General features: G+C 45.1%; 1 protein-coding gene across 1 annotated transcript in view; it reads right to left on the reverse strand.

Moving 5' to 3' along the window:
• Window positions 1-11,042, reverse strand: part of LOC125466873 (V-set and immunoglobulin domain-containing protein 10-like 2) — a 66,441-nt gene extending 55,399 nt beyond the window's left edge. Inside the window, exons 1-3 of the mRNA XM_059639050.1 lie at window positions 10,895-11,042; window positions 7,389-7,535; window positions 1,870-2,025 (exon numbers count right to left, since the gene is read on the reverse strand). Coding sequence (XP_059495033.1) covers window positions 1,870-2,025; window positions 7,389-7,535; window positions 10,895-11,042 — 451 coding nt within the window. The remainder of the gene's footprint in view (window positions 1-1,869; window positions 2,026-7,388; window positions 7,536-10,894) is intronic.
• Between the last annotated feature and the right edge of the window lie 9,086 nt (window positions 11,043-20,128).

The following is a 20,128-nucleotide window of genomic DNA, read 5'->3' on the forward strand; positions in this document are numbered from 1 at the left end:
TCCATGTACCTGTCCAAATATATCTTAAAAGACGCTAATGTGTCTGCGACTACCACCTCCGCTGGCAACGCTTTCCAGGCGCCCACCACCCTCCGTGTAAAGAACTTTCCATGCATATCTCCCTTAAACTTTCCTCCTCTCACTTTGAACTCATGACCCCTAGTAATTGAGTCCCCCACTCTGGGAAAAAGCTTTTTGCTATCCACATGTAGTATCTTCCTGTGCATGTGATAGGCATCTTCTGACGCAGTTTTTCAGGCATCCATTGTCTTTGAATACTTGGAAGAGGCACACTTCTTCTTTTTGGCAAAGTTCTGTACTGTTGCAGTGTGTTATTGCCCATTTAAATAATTGGGACTACACCAGGATCCTGTCCCAGGCGAAGTATAGACAAGCATGAGAATTCCTGGAGGCCTGGTTCTCCACTAAGAAAGCCATTAATAAATGCCTAGAGCTGGACCCCGTACACACTTCATTGTGACGGAAAACCGGAAGTGAGGTAATCCAACTCAAAGGACACCAGAGTTTAAATAACAGGTGGGAAAACATAACAGTGCCTCATCGGAGGCTGCACTGATGGATGCCTGAAAAACTGCGTCAGAAGATGCCTATCACATGCACGACACCAGGCAGATACTATATGCCCCAACACGCTCATCACACTACCTTACATCAGGAACACATCTGAACTGACCAAAAGTCTCCTACGATCACTGGGTATCAGAGTATCAGACAGGCCCACATCATCCCTACCCCAGTAGGGTATTGAAATGTCTGTGGAACAACAAACCAGTTCAGCGAGCCAACCAAACACAAGATGGGGAGTAGCTTGAAGGGGTGCTTGCAGGTGGTGGCATTCCCATTTAAATGCTGCTCCTGTCCTTATAATGAAAGTAGTTGTGGGTGTCTAAAGGTCTTTGGTGAATTTCTGCAGTGCATCTAGTAGATAGTGCACACTACCACTGAGTGGTGGTGGAAGGTGTGGATGCTTGTCAATGTGGTGCCAATCAAGAGGGCTGCTTTGTCCCAGATAGTATCAAGCTTCTTGAATGTTGTGGAAATGAGGAGTATTCCATCACATTCCTGACTTGTGCCTTGGAGACGGTGGACAGGCTTTGGGGAGTCAGGAGGCAAGTTACTCTCCACCGTATTCCTAGTCTCTGACCTGATCTTGATAGCCACTGTGTTTATGTGGTGAGTCCAATTGAGTTTCTGCTGAATGGTAACTGCAGGATAGTGGGCAATTCAGTGATAATAATGCCTTTGAATGACAAGGAGCAGTGGTTAGATGGTGTCTTATTGGAGATATTCATAGCCTGACATTTATGTGGCTTGAATGTTAATTGCCTCTTGTCAGCCCAGGCCTGGATATTGTCCAGATCTTGTTCCATTTAAACATAGGCTATTTCAGTATCTGAGAAGTCACAAATAGTGTTAAGCATTGTGCAATCATTGGCAAACACTTCCAACTCTGATAGAGGGAAGGTCATTGATGAAGCAGCTGAAGGAGGCTGGGCATATAACACTACCCTGCCAAACGTCAGCAGAGATGTCCTGGAGATGGAATGACTGACCTCCAACAGCCATGACCATCATCCTGTGTGCCAGGGATGACTCTAACCAATGGAGACTTTGCCTCCAAATGTACAGTTTTGCAACAGGTCGTCTGTTAATTTATGAGCAAGTCATTGGAGTAACTAATTAAATCTAAGTGGATAAAACTAAAATTACCCATGTAGCAGATAACAACATTAAAATAAGTTGAACTGCATTAAACAACAATATGGTGTGAGCAAATAATAAATAATTAATAAAAGGATTAAGGTGATGCTGAAATAGTTACTTGGATATGACATTAAGTTGACATACTGTTAAGCAACGATGGGGCAGCTTGCAATTCCAGTCCATTGCAGGAATACCACAGAAGTTTTGTTTGCCCCTGATAATCACACAGGTAGCTCCCTGAAACTGAATCCAGAGTTTCCGAGCTTGAGTTGTTGCTGGAACTATAGGAGGCTGAGAACCCTATGGTGGATGTTTGAAATGGTGGTCATGCCACAGCAAGATAAGTGGAGGCAGGCAGTTCAGGAATCTTTCTGAACCATGGCACATTGAAACTTGTTTTCAGCACCAAGGGTAGCCCTTCAGGCAATTGTGGTTTGGACAGCAACCACTGGGGCTACAGGGAAAACGGCTGCACAGAGATGAAGCAGTTGATTTCATTGCTGATGTTTGGGATGTTGGCATCATTGGCTTCGTCAGCATTTGGTGTCTATCCTGATGACATTGGAAGGAAAGAGTTGAATCAGAATTTCAGAAGCTATTGAGGAGGTTACGAGGCAGGCCCTCACGTGTCGAGTCCTGAACTACTGCCACAGGCAGACCCTCAAATAGCAGGAATGATATGGAGACAAAGATTTTCTGGAAAATTGCAAAAAATACAGAAGAGTGAAAATGGGTGACACTAATCATATTGAAATAGACCAGGAAAACAGTGCTGCAGAAGAAAAAACAGTAGAGAGTTTCCTTAGCTCTGGAATATATGCCCATGAAAACCTTCCAGGTCTATGTGCTTCTTGTAAGGTAAGAATGGAAATAGTGCTTGATTTGGTTCTGAGGAAGGGAATGGGATAATTTGTCATATTTCACTGAGGGAGCATTTGGTAAATACTGATCATAATAATGAATTAGGCTTATATATAAATAGTTACCAAGAAAATTCAAAGCTTGTAATTGTCAACAGGAGACTCGGTAACTTCAAGAGTAAAAAAGGGATTTAACAGATCGGAATCAAAAGTAAACAGATAAAATAGCCGAGTACTGCCTGTGGAGTAAGAAGGCATCATTGAAATATTAGAGGAATATTTTGTTTTTGTCTTCACTAAAGAACAAGATTCTGACAATATCACAGGAAAGGAGGAGAGAAATACGATGAGATAAAGATTAGAGCAGGAACTTAATTGTTTCAAAATATTCAAAATTGAAAAGTCATTGAGTGGTTCCTGAGGGAAGGAGACATTCATTCATCTCTAGTTCTTGAAGCCTGTCCCTTAAACAGATCATTCCACAATCCTTATAGCCAACAGAGAACAGACTCAACACTAGGCTAGACTCCAATTCAAGTGAGAGTTGCCAAAACAAAAGGTTTTACCTAATGCACTGCGCTGCTTTCCCATAATTTAAGGCATCCTTTATGCAAATTATGTTATCACTAGAAATTCCCAAACTCAAACAACATTGCAGAACATTCATTGCAACAACACTGTGTACCTTTCGCTCTATACGTTTGTAACTGTAAAAGTACTTCCCCTTGACTTTGAGGAACAGACAGGGCACACTCCCAGATCTTACCAAGTACCAGAGGAATGAGGATCCAGAGAATCTTAAGCAGGGTTTGGAAATTCCAAGTCAGTCCATCCCCCATTGCAGGATCATGCTGATGCCAAGTCCGTTGGATGTGAACACACTCTTTCCAAATAACGTATCATCGGAATCAGCAATCCTGGGGAAGATGCCTCAGTCCTCTGTGTTTCCAGCCCTGGTGTAATTTGTCCAAGCCTCTGGTGTAATCACTGAAAATACCTGGACTGACTCACACAAGTATAACTCAAGGAGCAGTAGGCACCTAAAACATTCTCAGATTGACTCTGAATTATTTATCATCAGTCTCTGTTTACCAAGACACTATACCGTCTATTTTATTACACAGAGATAAATGTCTCCCTTTCTAATCATTTGTCTGATTACTGCAATCAATTCACACAGAGAGGAAGATAGTATCTCACTTGGGGCATTTAACCAACATGGGAAGGAGTCAACCTTTGCAACAGGGAATTCTGTAGATCATAGAACCAGCACATCAATTCCATACCAACCCTCTGGTGAGCATCTCACACAGACACAGCCCGCCAACCTATCCCTGTAACTCTGCATTTCCCATGGCTAATCCGCCTCCGCCTGCACACCCATGGACGGTGGGAGGAAACCCCACACAGACACAGGGACAATGTGAAAACTCCACACAGACAGTCCTGATGAAGGGTCCTGACCCAGGACATCTGCTCTCCTGCTCCTCTGATACTGCCTGACCTGCTGTGTTCCTCTAGCTCCACATTGTATTGAGCCAGTCACCGAAGGCTGGAATCGAACCTGTGTTCCTGGGGCTGTGAAGCAGCAGCACTAGCCACTGAGCCACCACGGATGTTAGCATACATTCATTCACTTTGTGGTTAAAAAAGGGGTCTCAGCGAAACTGTCTTCTTTCGCCTCCATCCTTCCTCATCTGTAATACCTGTTTCCATAAAGATTGAAAATAATCTATAAATGCTAGAAAAATCATTGGAAATAAACTGGAAAAAATCATCACACAGTTTCACACATTGCTTGTAACACAATTAAAATGTGAATAAGACACTGGCTGGCATTTAATTAGTGGCTGAGAGATGTATGTATTGTTTTGGATATTCATGATTATAGCTACTCGATATAAAAGTGTGGACAACATATTGGTATCTAATTCAGGCATTCAGGTGTTTTACATGTAGAATTCAAAGGTTAATGTGTAAAATAAAAGGGTTAATGTATCATCAAGGATAGACATTTCCTAATCAATCCTTTCAGAGAGGTTATTGTAGGTGGGACTTGAACCCAGGCCTCCTGACTCAGAGGTAGGGACATGTCAATGTGTCACCGCAGCCCCTAATTAGCATGGGTATAAGATTAACTGGCTAACAGGTTAGAGGAAGGAGGCATTAGTGAGTCTTTTTTGCAACTTGGTAAGATGTAATGAGTGATATGTCACAGGGCTCTTAGCTGAAGTCTCAACATGTTCCAATTTGTATAAATGACTTGGATGGAGGGACTGAAGGAATGGTTGCTAAATTTGCAGATCAATGAAGCTTTACTGGGACAAGCCAAACATCTATACCCTGGAGATTGGAAGAGCAAAAAGTACCTTGATTGAAGCATAGAAGGGGTCTTAGCAGATGGATGCACTGTTTCAAAATAAGGAACATCCTCAAAAGGCAATGGAAGTAGAGACCTGAATATTTTTAAGACAGGGATGGAAAGATTCTCGATAAGCAAGGGGGTGAGAGATTGCCTGTGGTACATGAGAATGGAGCAGGCTGGAGATGAATGGGAAGTGACCCAGGATGGATCTTTACCGGAGGTAACTGTGCAAGAAGAGAAACCAATAATTATCTTGCTACTATTAGCTAGGTCAGAATGGAAGCAAGACAGTCCTACCCAGAGGGAAAACAGTGGAGAGGGGCTAGAGTAGGGTGTGTGCTCAACCATGTAAAGGTTACAGACGGGTCGAGAAACACAAAGAAGTTTGCCTCTATGACATAGGATGCCTTTTGGAAGTTTGAGAAGAGCTGCTTCCATTCTGTGGGAGGTAATTTTTATATAGTATAACAGACAACAGGTGATGCAGTACAGGCTGGAATCTAATTGAGGGTCTGAGCTGATCTAATTGATTGAAGCTTGAGCCATGTATCAACATCACCTAAAGGCAAGATTAGATCACTCATGGAATCATTCTCAAATATCAACGCTTTAATATAATAGAACTGGATGGGAAATACTGATGCTGTTGCTGTTTTCAGAATGCTCTGGGCGTGTTCTGTATTGCTCTGTATAAGTAGACAGACGAGAAAAAGAGATGTACGGTGAATATAGGAAACAGGGATTATAAGATGTGTGCAACTTCTAACTGTGCTGTTTCTTTATTAAATGACAGCTAACCTGATAAACATCTTTAAAATTATCAAAATGCTTAGAAGTTCATACATAGAGATGTTACAGCGTGACATGGTAATTCTCATTCCAAGACTGCAAGACTACAGAGTGTTGTGAACACAGCCCAATCCAACACACGAACCAGTCTTGTGTCCATTGACTCCATCTATAATTTCCCCTGCCTCGGGAAGGCAGCCAACATAATCAAAGGCCCCTCCCACCCCGGTTACACTCTCTTCCATCGGGCAGAAGATATAAAGGTCTGGATATGTGCATGAACAGATTCAAAAACATCTTTTTCCTTGCTGTTATCAGACTAGTGAATGGACCTCTCAAATGTTAATGTTGATCTGTCTCTCTGCACCTTCTCTGCAGCTATAACACTTCATTCTGCAGTCTGTTCTGCCACCCTGACGCACTTTGTATGGTACAAGCTGCCTGTATAACATGCAAACCAACACTTCTCACTGTATTTCAGTACATGAGACAACATTAAAGCAAATCAAAGCAAGATGTCTCCAGTTGCAGGGAAGTATAAAACTAAAAAGTCCAACTAATGAATCAGGAGAAGCCACTTTACACAGAGAGTGGTGGGAATGTGCAAATGTTTCATGGAATGTGGACATTCCTGGCTAGTCCAGCATTTCTTGCAAATCCCTAATTGCCTTTGAGAAGGTAGTGGCCTTGAGCCTTCTTGAATGCTGCAGTCCATGGAGAATTAAATACACCCACAGTGCTACTTGGAAGGGATTTACAGGATTTCGGCCCACTGACCCTGAAAAAACAGTGATATATTTCCACATCAGGGGAACTTGGACATGGCGATGTTCCTATGTATCTGCAGCCTTTGTTCTTCTAGATGGTGGAGATCACAGGTTTAGAGGTGCTGTTGAAAGAGTCAGGGTGAGTTACTGCAGTGCATCTTGTAGATGTTACTCACTGGTTCTACTGAGCATCGGTGTTGGAGGGAGGGGATGTTTGTGGATGTGGAGCCAATCAAGCGGGGGCTGCTTTGCCCTGGATGGTGTCGAGCTTCTTGAGAGTTGTTGTAATTTATTAACTCAGTAGGTGGTTGAGACAAGTAGAATCAATGCAGTTTAAGGGAAGCAGCTAATTAAACAGAGAAGGCAGAATAAAGGAGATGGATATGTTGATTGAGATAGATGAAATAAATAGAAAGGCCGGATGCTCATGTGGAACACAAACTTCAGCACAGACTGACTCGGTTGAGAGGCTGCAAGTTCAATGTAACCTTGGTGATCAGTTCCTTCTTCTGTTTTGGAAAAGGAAAACGTCACAACAAACTCTCAAATCCCCGAGTCGTGATGATCGACGCAAATGATTGATGTATTTGCCCATATCTCCCCGGGCAACAGACAGGACGTCACTGAAAACATCAACGGCAATGGGCGAGAGTTGAATTCTGGGAAATAAATGCTCCCCACAATAATTCCTGGTGATATTCTCAAGGCCTGTGAATAGCCACTCTTCATTGTCAAGAAACCCAACTTCTTCAGTGGCTACACTCAACCACAAATCTACTAGGCCACAGGTCCGTTGGAGACAGCTAGGCTTATACATTAATACGCAGACCACACAAAGCGATCACTTAAAAAAAACCTGGCAACTCAAACTAAGTGACCAACTTTTGCTCAGTTCGACTCCATCCTGAATTCTTGTACAGCCAGTGTCAATAGCGTGAGAAAATATGGCTTTTTGATTGTACTTCTTCCTTCTAAGAAACTCAAGCTCTGGTTTCACATGGCTGGAACATATCCAGTGAAACCTCAGATCTAGGAAAGAAAAAGTGCAGCAAACAATAACGCATCATTCAACTTGATTCTCAAGTATCACAGCTGGTATCAACTGTACATGTTTTTAATTCCTAAGGATAGCAAACAGTTGTTTCTCAAACAGTCATAAGCACTAACATTTGATCAAAGTGCCAAAAACCAAATCCCACTAATGCAATGATAATTAAGCTCTAAGAATGAACAGTATGTTAAAATACTTGGTGCACATTTTCAATATAGGAGTTCTGAAGACAGTATTAATCCCAAAGAACTTCTATTCATTCTTTGGCTCCAATTGGAACAGGACTTGGATTGAAACGCCCTTGAAGATCACACAACAAGCTCCAGGTCACAATACAAGTATTTGCAAACTCTTCCACATCCCTGAGGAGAAAAGTTATTGGGGGAAAGTGGATGTACTGGGCTGCAGAGAATCATTCATCAGTTATTGATCTTTTAATATTCTTTTGTCAAACTTTGGTGTACCTTCAGCAAATACCATGGTGAATCCCGTGAAACTTGTTTTTGCATTTTGTTTCTTTTCGGGGCAGACTCTTTCAATGTACAAACATTTGATTTGATTTATTGTAGTCACATGTACCTAAGTACAGTGAAAGACTTTGTTAGTGAGCAGTACACAGACAGATCATAGCAAACAAGGATATACAGATCATAGGGTAATCAGAGAGAGGCATATAGGATACACTGCACAGGAGGTGCACAAAGCAAGATCAACATGAACAAGATCAACATTATTTGAAGTTACTGAGTCCAGTTAGTCTAACAGAATTGGAGGTTTAAATTGTAGAACAGTTATAAGAAATGTTAGGGTTAGATCTGTTGTAGGGAACTCGCAAGGAATCACAGTGTCAGTGCCATTTTGTTTAGGTGTGGAGTAAAGAGTTAACTATATTAGGACTCTAAGAATAGCTACTAAGCATATGTGTAAGGAAACGTCATAAAATCATAGAATCTCTACAGTGTGGAAACAGGCCTTTTGGCCCAACAAGTCCACACCAACCCTCAGAGCATCTAACCCAGACCCACCCCCCCATAACCCACCCTAATCTAGGCATCCCTTGAACACTACGGGCAATTTAGCATGGCTAATCCACCTAACCTGCACATCTTTAGATTGTAGGAAGAATATATATCAAAGTGATATCTGTAAGGTGCCAGAAGATGTCCTCTCTTACCATATAGTTATGTTCAGTAAACCTGAATACTGACCTCCTCTTACTAATCCGCAATGGTTTTTCTTAGGAGGTCATTTTGCAATTTTAGGAAGAGAAAGAGGTGATTCAGCTCCTTGAAACAATTATACTATTCAGTTAGTTTGTAGCTGACCTACATGTTCATTTAATTTGTCTGTTTTGGCTGTATATACCCCAGTAAGCTTTACCTAACAGAAGTGTAGCTGTATGTTATTGAAGCTATCTGCTCACAAGGCTTGCTTTCTGGTTCAAAAACAAAAGGTGCTGGAAAAGTTCAGCAGGTCTGGCAGCATCTGTGGAGGAGAAAAATGAGTTAACACTTCGGGTCTGGTGACCCTCCCTCAGAACTGATGGTGGCTGGGAAAACGTCAGTTAATATGCAGAAAATAGGGAGGTGGGCGGGGTGTGGAGTAAACGATAAGATAGAGCCCAAAGAGAGAGAAAGACAGTTGGACAGACACAGGATTTGCTAACGATCAGGCTGGGAGGGTGAATAGTTGTTAATGGGGACTGTTAGTGACTAACAACAGAGGGTGTGTAGTGGAAGGCTATGTGGTAACAAGGCCTGGTGTGTGGGGTAGGGGGCTGGGACATGGGGGAGTTCAGGCCCTAAAATTATTGAACTCAGTATTGAGTTCGGAGGGCTGTAGGGTCCCCAGGCAGAAAATGAGGTGTAGTTCCTCCAACTTGCGCTGGGGCTTCACTGGAACACTGTAACAAGCTGGAGACAGAGATGTTGGCCAGGGAGCAGGGTGGTCCATTGAAGTGCTTTCTGGTTTCCTGTCACACACGTTAGAAACTTGTGCATGTGCTGCCCAATAACTTATATTATATAAAGTCTGTATTTCCAGAAGCAGATATTCTTACTGCCTGGAAATAGCATTAATGAAACAAACCAAAAACTGCAGATGCTGGAAATCAGAAATAAAAGAGAAATTGCTGAAAAATGTCAGGATCTGGAGAGAGAAAGCAGAGTTAACATTCTGGGTCCAGTGGCCATTCTTCAGAATTAATTGTAGCTAGGGAAAGGTTGAAATATGTGCTGGAGTTGGGGTGGTGGTGGATGGAGTAAATGCTAGCTGGAGATGGAGCCCAGGAAAATAGATAAACAGTTTGACAGACAAAGGAATGGAGAAAGTTCAGCCCAGGGAAAATCAATAACTGCTAATGGGGACCAGAAGTGGCTGACAATAGGTTGCGTGTGGTAGCAGCCCAGGAGATGAAAAGGCCAGACATGTGGGAGTTGGGGTGATGACATGGGGAAAGTGTTTAAGCCCTAAAATTGTTCAACTCGATATTGAGTTCCAAAGGCTGCGGAAAATAAGGTGCTATTTTTCGAGTTTATGCTGAGCTTTGTTGGAACACTGCAGCAAGCCTGAGACAGAGTTGTTGGACAGGGAGCATAGCGCTGTGTTAAAGTGTCAGGCAACTGGAAGCTCAGGATCTTTGTGGACAAAACATAGGTGTTCTGGAAAGCAATCATCCACTCTGCATTTTGTCTCCCCAATGTAAATCACATTGTGAGCAGTAATTACAGTAGGTACATTGGGTGAAGTGCAGATAAATCACTGCTTCACCTGGAAGGTGTGTGTTGGAGAGTGGGGAGGGAAGAACGATGTGGGGGGATGGTGAGAATGGAGGAGGAGTGAACCAGGGTGTCCCAGACAGAACGGTTCCTGAGAAATGCTGACAGGGGAGGGGAGGGGAATATGTGTCTGGTGGTGGCATCCTGCTGGAGGTGGCGGGAATGGCAGCTGATAGTCATTGGGATGTGAATGCTGGGGGATGGGGTGAGGACAAGGGGGACCCTGAAATAACTCCACAGGGGCTGGTATCCTGTCACCAAGTCATCCTGTATTTACACATGGAGAGTCCATGACACTGCTCAAACTCCCTCAGAGCCAGCTGTCAGTGAACAGAACCACTGACATTCCTATTTATGTCTTTCAGCCAGGGCTCCCTGATTGGGGCTGTTAACCTGGTCCAATCAGGGAACTCATGTTTGAAGAGGTCCAAGGACATAGGTTGTTTTTATTTTGCAGTTCCTCCTGGGGTGTTTTAGCACTGGGTCAGGTTCGTCTGAACCTGCCGCTGATACGAGCAGTGTGTAATGTACAGTAGCTCATCTCTTGTGCCAGGACCAACTCAGAAAAACTTCATCCTCCTCTTCATGCAGCAAAGGTGTCAAAGCAGCAATAAATGTCATGCCCATCTCAGATTCCGAGGGCTCTTCAACACTTGATGGAGAGTGATAACCCATGGTTTTCCAGAACAGTCCGAAAGGAAGAGCCATTCACGTTTTGCTCCCACCCTGTTAGTGAGTTTGCAGCTTTCATATGGTCCATGTGCTTGTTCAGGATCATTGCACACACCCAAACTGTATACATCACTGGACATGACCTCGCATTGATCATGCCTCTTATCCATGGAGCGCCATTCCCATGGTTCCTACACCAAACCTTTTCCTCTGAAGTAAACTATCTCCCTCACTCAGCGAAGCCTTGTGTCCAGCATTGGAGTCCCTGGTGCCCTTCCACCCTAGCCCCATGTCTGGGAATATCAGATTTTACCCGGTGTGGAGGCTTCTCACCGTTAGCAACTCTGCTGGAGCTATCCCTACATGAGGAATGGTCGTATAATCAAACAGCAACCAGGACAGTTTGGTATCTAGTGAAGCTGTAAGTTGTTTCCTGAAGCTTGCTATCAATGTTTGATCTTCTCTTTCTGCCAGACCATTGGATGATGGATGGGTTGGATCTGCCCTTATATGTCAAATACCATTCAAGTCAAATTCCCTGCTGGTAGCCGATGGTCTATTATCTGTCACCAACACTTCTAGGAGTCCATGTATTGCAAAAGGTGCATGCAGTTTGTCTAATGTCTTCCCTGTGTTTGACAAATGAACTCTATGCATGTCTAGCCATTTTGAGTAGGTGTTCATAATGACTAAGAACATTAAGCAATGAAAGGACCTGCATAGTCAATGTGTAACTGAGCCCAGGGTTTACCTGGCCACTCCCATGAGTGTAGGAGGGCTGCTGGTGGTAACTTTAGTCCTTGCCGGCACTCTGGTCACTGATCTAACAAAGTGACTGTGTCTTCATCCAACCCTGGCCACCAAGCATAATTTGTTACCAACATCTTTGTTTTGGATATCCCTGGATGACCGTGGTTGAGGTCAGCCAGTAACTGGTGGCGAACATAGCTCAGGCAATTGTTCTTGCTCTCCATAATAATATGCCGCCCTCTGTGGAGATCTGGTCTCTCTGGGTCCAAAACATTTTCAGCTTTGGCTGTGACAGCCCTTTGGTTTCAGCCATCACCACCAGCTAATGCAGTTTTGCCTGGATTAGATATTTCTACATCCAACGTCTGATATTGTCAAACGTCTAAGTTTGTCCAGAAAATTTAAAACCATTGTGGACTCTTCTAATGGTGATACCACTGGTGGTGTATCTGCCAGCAGGAGGTGGCTCAATGTGTCCGGTGACCTCCTGGACAGTGTTCCAACTAGTAAGTATACACACCTACTATTAGAGCCCACCACTGAATTTGGCCTTGAAGCTATGGGTGGTATTGCCTTGTCCCTATTAAGTAGATTTAGCAGGGGTTTGTGGTCAATTATTACAATTTACATCCTTAAAGGCGTTCGTGGAGCTTCCTGACTCCAAATATGACTGCCAAACATTTCTTGTTATATTGGGCATATTGCTCTGTGTTAGCCAAAGACCAGGATGCGTGCAGCATTGGGGCTTCCTCTTCATTGCCCCACCAGTGAGCTAATACTACCCCAATGTCATAGCAGCAGGCATTGCATGTCAATGCCAGATCTCACTTGGGATCATTACAGTGTCAACACCTTAGAGGATTATAGTTGTTGTCTAACTTCCCTAAAAGCTATGGCTTGGCTATGCAACCATTTCTAAGGCAGACCCCTTTTGAAGAATTGATATAAAGGTGCCAGGATGAAGGCCAGGGTTTGAAAAACTTTCTGTAATAATTAACCAGCCCAAGGAAAGACATGAGCTCTGGTACAGATGTGGGAGCTGGGGTACATTTGTTTGCCCTCACTTTATCTTCCAAGAGGTATAACTCAGTCTTGTCAACTCTGTAGCCCAAGTAGTTAACTTGGGGTGCCTGGAACACACGTTTTTCCTTTCTAAGGCATAATCCCACCTTGGAGAAATGTCAAAGGACTATATCCAGGGTCTCTAATTGCTCCTTATTGATCTTCCCTGTTATTAGCATGTCATCTAGATAAATACCGACCTTGAGTTAGACCTTGTAAAGTGTTCTTCACCATTCACTGACAAATGGCACAGGCTAACGATACCCAAATGGCAATCTCATGTGGTGGTAAAAACCCTTATGGGTATTAATTGTACCATACTTCTGCAAATCCTCATCTAACTACAATTGTAAGTATGTGTGGCTCTTGTCCAACTTCATGTAGGACAACTCGCCCCCTCAACCCCGCAGCCCACCCTCGCCAGTTTTGCAATCAAGTTCTCTTTGCGAGGGATTGGGTACTTACCCAGCCGAGAAAACAGTTCACTGTTTGTTTGAAATCTCCAAAAAGGCAAACCAACAACTGGCCTTCACAATTGGTACAACCAGTGCTGCCCCGCTGCACACTGTATTGGTATGATGCTTCTTTCACTTTCCAGCTTTTTGATTCCTGCCTCTACTTTTACCCACAAGGCAAATGACACTGTGCAGGCCTTGCAGAACCATGGAATTGCTTCCTGGTCAACATGCAAGTTGGCCTTGTCTCCTCTGATAGTCCCTAGATCTTCCTGAAAATAACCCAGGCAATAATGAGGATTTAATCAGACATGCAATTTTTTAATCAAAAAATACTGAGCTAATCTTGGTGAATCTTTCTCAACCAATGTCGCACCATCATGCTTGGGCCTGAGCCTTTTACTACAATCATTGATAACTGAACCAGCAGCTTCCCCTAAGAGCCCAGAACCAAAGTTATACCATTAAACTGCAATGGTTTCACAGTATAGATTCTCAGAGTAGCTGAGGTCATGCACAAACTTAACGGTTGGAGTCCAGAGTGAATTTTGTTAGAGACTGGTTCTGATATCACTGAAGCAGCCACACTGGTATTGATCTCCACTAGATTTCAACCATTTCTGGTTGCAGTAGCAGCGCGAGTGGGAGCTTGGACCAGGGGCCTGTCGGGAAGCCAGTGAGTCATAGAACATAGAACATAGAACGTAGAAAAGTACAGCACAGTACAGGCCCTTTGGCCCACGATGTTGTGCCATGGAATAATCCTAATCCAAAAATAAAATAATCTAACCTACATACCCCTCAATTCACTGCTGTCCATGTGCATGTCCAGCTGTCGCTTAAATGTCACTAATGACTCCGCTTCCACGACTACCACTGGTAAACTATTCCATGTGCTCACAACTCTCTGGGTGAAGAACCTCCCTCTGACGTCTCCTCTATATCTTCCACCTAGCACCTTAAAACTATGACCCCTCGTGGCAGTCAATCCTGCCCTGGGGAAAAGTCTCTGGCTATCGACTCTATCCATGCCTCTCATTACCTTGTACACCTCGATCAGGTCACCTCTCTTCCTCCTTCTCTCCAGAGAGAAAAGTCTGACCTCAGTCAACCTCTCCTCGTAAGACAAGCCCTCCAGTCCAGGCAGCATCCTGGTAAACCTCCTTTGCACCCTCTCCAAAGCCTCCACATCTTTCCTGTAATAGGGTGACCAGAACTGGACACAATATTCCAAGTGTGGTTTCACTAGGGTTTTATAGAGCTGCAGCATAATCTCGTGGCTGTTAAACTCGATCCCCTGTTAATGAAAGCCAAAACACCATATGCTTTCTTAACAATCTTATCCACCTGGGTGGCAACTTTGAGGGAGCCATGCACTTGAACACCAAGATCCCGCTGTTCCTCCACACTGCTGAGAATCCTGCCTTTAATCCTATATTCAGCATTTAAGTTCAACCTTCCAAAATGCATCATAATAAAATGTGAGGCTGGATGAACACAGCAGGCCAAGCAGCATCTCAGGAGCACAAAAGCTGACGTTTCGGGCCTAGACCCTTCATCAGAGAGGGGGATGGGGAGAGGGAACTGGAATAAATAGGGAGAGAGGGGGAGGCGGACCGAAGATGGAGAGTAAAGAAGATAGGTGGAGGTGGAAATGGTTTGCGACTGGGAGGTGCAGTTGTTTGTTGCGAACTGAGCGGAGGTGTTCTGCAAAGCGGAGGCTTGGAGACCGCTTTGCAGAACACCTCCGCTCGGTCCGCAACAAACAACTGCACCTCCCAGTCGCAAACCATTTCCACTCCATTCTCTTGATGACATGTCCATCATGGGCCTCCTTGCAGTGCCACAATGATGCCACCCGAAGGTTGCAGGAACAGCAGCTCATATTCCGCCTGGGAACCCTGCAGCCTAATGGTATCAATGTGGACTTCACCAGTTTCAAAATCTCCCCTTCCCCTACTGCATCCCTAAACCAGCCCAGTTCGTCCCCTCCCCCCACTGCACCACACAACCAGCCCAGCTCTTCCCCCCCACCCACTGCATCCCAAAACCAGTCCAACCTGTCTCTGCCTCCCTAACCGGTTCTTCCTCTCACCCATCCCTTCCTCCCACCCCAAGCCGCACCCCCAGCTACCTACTAACCTCATCCCACCTCCTTGACCTGTCCGTCTTCCCTGGACTGACCTTTCCCCTCCCTACCTCCCCACCTATACTCTCTCCACCTATCTTCTTTACTCTCCATCTTCGGTCCGCCTCCCTCTCTCTCCCTATTTATTCCAGTTCCCTCTCCCCATCCCCCTCTCTGATGAAGGGTCTAGGCCCGAAACGTCAGCTTTTGTGCTCCTGAGATGCTACTTGGCCTGCTGTGTTCATCCAGCCTCACATTTTATTATCTTGGAATCTCCAGCATCTGCAGTTCCCATTATCTCTGATTCCAAACTGCATCACTTTGGATTTATCCAGGTTGAACTCCATCTGCCATTTCTCAGACCAGCTCTGCATACCGTCAATGTCTCACTGAAGCCTGCAATAGCCCTTGATACTATCAACGGCACCTCTAACCTTTGTGTCATCAGCAAACATACTAAACCCACCCCTCAACCTCCTCATCCAAGTCATTTATAAAAACTACAAAGAGCAGAGGCCCAAGAACAGAGTCCTGTGGGCCACCACTCAGCACTGACCTCGAGACAGAAGACTTACCATCTACAAGCTTACCTCGAGCGTCAGAGCCTTCCATTTCTTTGTGCAGCAGCAGCACCTCGGAGCAGAGGTTTCTGGGAAGGGAGGGACCTTTTTTTTACATCCGTCAGTTATATAAGTGATCGTTGTGGAAACCCAAGACCCTACCCTTGTATGGCCTCCCACCCATCCCCCTCCTTTAATCTTATACACCAGGGACAAATCAAGGTAAGCTTCTTTTTTACTTTCTGTTTAGGGGATTAGCAGGGATGGCAGTGCAGATAGAAGAATGTTCCTCCTGCATGATGTATGAGGCGAGGGATGCCGTTAGTGTCCCATCCAAATACGTCTGCAGGAAGTGCACCCAACTCTTGCTCCTCCAAGACCGCGTTAGGGAACTGAAGCGGGAGTTGGATGAACTTCCGATCATTCGGGAAGCAGAGTCAGTGATAGACAAGAGTTACAAGGAAGTAGTTACTCCTAAGCATGAAGAAAGCTGGGTAACTGTTAGAGGGGGGGAAAAAGCAATCAGTGCAGGGATCCCCTGTGGTCATTCCCCTGACAAACAAGTATACCGTTTTGGATACTGTTGTGGGGAACAACTTACCAGGGGCATGCAGTAGGGTGCAGGTCTCTGGCACAGAGTCTGTCCGTCTTGCACAGAATGGAGGGGGGATAGGAAGAGAGTGATAATCATTGGGGACTCAATAGTTAGAGGGACTGACGGAAGGTTTGTCGGGAACGAAAAAGACTCACGGTTGGTGTGTTGCCTCCCAGGTGCCAGGGTCTGTGATGTCTTGGATTGTGTCTTTGGGGTCCTGAAGGGAGTGGGTGACCAGCCCCAAATTGTGGTCCACATAGGCACCAACGACATATGTAGAAAGAGGGATAGGGATGTCAGGCAGGATTTCAGGGAGCTAGGGTGGAAGCTGAGAGCTAGAACAAACAGAATGGATATCTCTGGTTTGTTACCCGTGCCACGTGATAGCGAGGCAAAGAACAGGGAGAGATTTCAGCTGAATACGTGGCTGCAGGGATGGTGCAGGAGGGAGGGCTTCAGGTACATGGACAATTGGGGCTCATTCTGGGGAAGGTGGGACCTCTACAAACAGAATGGTCTCCACTTGAACCAGAGAGGCACGAATATCCTGGGTGGGAAATTTGCTCGTGCCATTCGGGTGGATTTAAACTAGCTCAGAAGGGGGATGGGAAACTGAGGTGTAGTCCTAGTACACAGGAGGATGAGCATAGGGAGGACATGGACAGGACCTCACTGTCACAGGAGTGTGCTGGCAGACAGCAAGCTGGATTTAAGTGTGTCTACTTTAACGCCAGGAGTATCCTGAATAAGGTAGGTGAGCTTGCAGCTTGGATAGGTACCTGGGACATCGATGTTGTGGCCATTTCGGAGACATGGATAGAGCAGGGTCAGGAATGGATGTTGCATGTTCCAGGGTTTAGATCTTTCATTAAGGTCAGGGAAGGTGATAAAAGAGGGGGAGGTGTGGCTTTGTTGGTCAAGGACAGTATAACGGTGGCTGAAAGAACTTTTGATGAGGACTTGTCTACTGAGGTGGTATGGGCTGAGGTTGCTGAGGAAGGTTTGTCGACTGAGTCAGTATGAGTGTAAGTTAGGAACAGCAAGGGAGCCGTCACCTCACTGGGGGTTTTCTTCAGACCCCCAAATAACAGTAGGGAGATCAAAGAATTCATAAGCCAGCAGACTGTTGAAAAGTGCAAACGTAGCAAGGTTGTTGTTATGGGTGACTTCAACTCTCCCAATATTGATTGGAACCTTTTTAGTGCAGATGGTTTCGATGGAGCCGTTTTTGTCAGGTGTGCTCAGGAGGGTTTCCTGACTCAGTATGTGGACAGGCTGACGGGGGGAGAGGCCATTTTGGATTTGGTGCTCGGCAATGAGCCAGGACAGGTGTCAGATCTCGCGGTGGGAGAACGCTTTGGCGACAGAGACCACAACAGCCTCACATTTACCATAGCCATGGAAAGGGAAAGGAGCAGTTACCAGGGGAAGATATTTAACTGGGGTAAAGGAAACTATGACACTCTCAGGCAGGAGTTGGGAAGTACAGTTTGGGAGCAATTGTTCCACAGAAAGCGCACAACGGACATGTGGAGGCTGTTTAAGGAGCAGTTATTGCGAGTGATGCATAAATTTGTTCCTCTGAGACAGGTAAGAAGGGTAAGGTTAAGGAGCCTTGGATGACGGGTATAGAGGTGCTTCTCGTCAAAAAGAAAAAGGCTGCTTACGTAAGGTGGAGGAAGCAAGGGTCTAGCACAGCTTTAGACGATTACAGGCTTGCTTGGAAGGAGCGCAAAAATGGACTGAGGAGCGCCAGGAGGGGGCACGAAAAAGGCTTGGCAGGAAGAATTAGGGAGAACCCGAAGGCATTTTACTCATACGTGAGGAATAAGAGAATGATCAGGGAGAAGGTAGGGCCAATCAGGGATAGTTTAGGGAACTTTTGCATGGAGTCTGAGCAGGTAGGGGAAGCCCTAAATGAGTGTTTTGCTTTTGTTTTCACTAAGGAGAGGGACCTTGTTGTGAATGAGAACTTTGAGGAGCAGGAAAACAGGCTTGATCAGACCAAGATTGAGGAAGTTGATGTGCTGGAAATCTTGGCAAACATTAAGATTGATAAGTCCCCAGGGCCAAACCGGATTTATCCTAGGTTGCTCCGGGAAGCGAGGAAAGGAGGTTACTAAGTCGCTGGCGAAGATTTTTGTTTCCTCACTCTCCACGGGAGTCGTACTGGAAGATTGGACGGAGGCAAATGTTGTTCCTCTTTTCAAGAAAGGGCATAGGGAAATGGTTTTGGAAAGAATTCTGATGGATAGGATTTATGACTATTTGGAAAAGCATAGCATGATTAAAGGGAGTCAGCATGGCTTTGTGAGGGCAGGTCATGCTTTATAAATCTTATTGAGTTCTTTGAGAAAGTTACGAGACAGGTTGACGAGGGTCGAGCAGTGAATGTGGTGTACATGGACTTCAGCAAGGCATTTGATAAGTTTCCCCATGGCAGGCTCATTCATAAAGTCAGGAGGTATGGGATACAGGGTGATTTGGCTGTCTGGATTCAGAATTGGTTGGCTGACAGGAGGCAGAGAGTGGTTGTAGATGGTAAATATTCTGCCTGGAGGTCAGTGCTGAGTGGTGTCCTGCAGGGCTCTGTTCTTGGGCCTCTGCTCTTTGTAGTTTTTATAAATGACTTGGATGAGGAGGTTGAGGAGTGGGTTAGTAGGTTTGTTGATGACACAAAGGTTGGAGGTGTCATTGATAGTATTGAGGGCTTTTGCAGGCTTCAGTGAGACATTGACAGAATGCAGAGCTGGGCTGAGAAATGGCAGATGGAGCTCAACCTGGATAAATGCGAAGTGATGCATTTTGGAAGGTCAAACTTAAAGGCTGAACATAGGATTAAAGGCAGGATTCTCAGCAGTGTGGAGGAACAGCGGGATCTTGGTGTTCAAGTGCATGGCTCCCTCAAAGTTGCCACCCAAGTGGATAAGGTTGTTAAGAAAGCATATGGTGTTTTGGCTTTCATTAACAGGGGGATCGAGTTTAAGAGCCGTGAGGTTTTGCTGCAGCTCTACAAAACCCTGGTGAGACCACACTTGGAATATTGTGTCCAGTTCTGGTCACCCTATTACAGGAAAGATGTGGAGGCTTTGGAGAGGGTGCAAAGGAGGTTTACCAGGATGCTGCCTGGACTGGAGGGCTTGTCTTACGAGGAGAGGTTGACTGAGCTAGGACTTTTCTTTCTGGAGAGAAGGAGGAAGAGAGGTGACCTGATCGAGGTGTACAAGGTAATGAGAGGCATGGATAGAGTCAATAGCCAGAGACTTTTCCCAAGGGCAGGATTGACTGCCACGAGGGGTCATAGTTTTAAGGTGCTAGGAGGAAGGTATAGAGGAGGCGTCAGAAGGAGGTTCTTCACCCAGAGAGTTGTGAGCACATGGAATAGTTTACCAGTGGTAGTCGTGGAAGCGGAGTCATTAGTGACATTTAAGCGACAGCTGGACATGCACATGGACAGCAGTGAATTGAGGGGTATGTAGGTTAGATTATTTTATTTTTGGATTAGGATTATTCCATGGCACAACATCGTGGGCCGAAGGGCCTGTACTGTGCTGTACTTTTCTATGTTCTAT

Source organism: Stegostoma tigrinum, chromosome 32 (assembly GCF_030684315.1).
Source record: "Stegostoma tigrinum isolate sSteTig4 chromosome 32, sSteTig4.hap1, whole genome shotgun sequence".
NCBI lineage: Eukaryota > Metazoa > Chordata > Chondrichthyes > Orectolobiformes > Stegostomatidae > Stegostoma > Stegostoma tigrinum.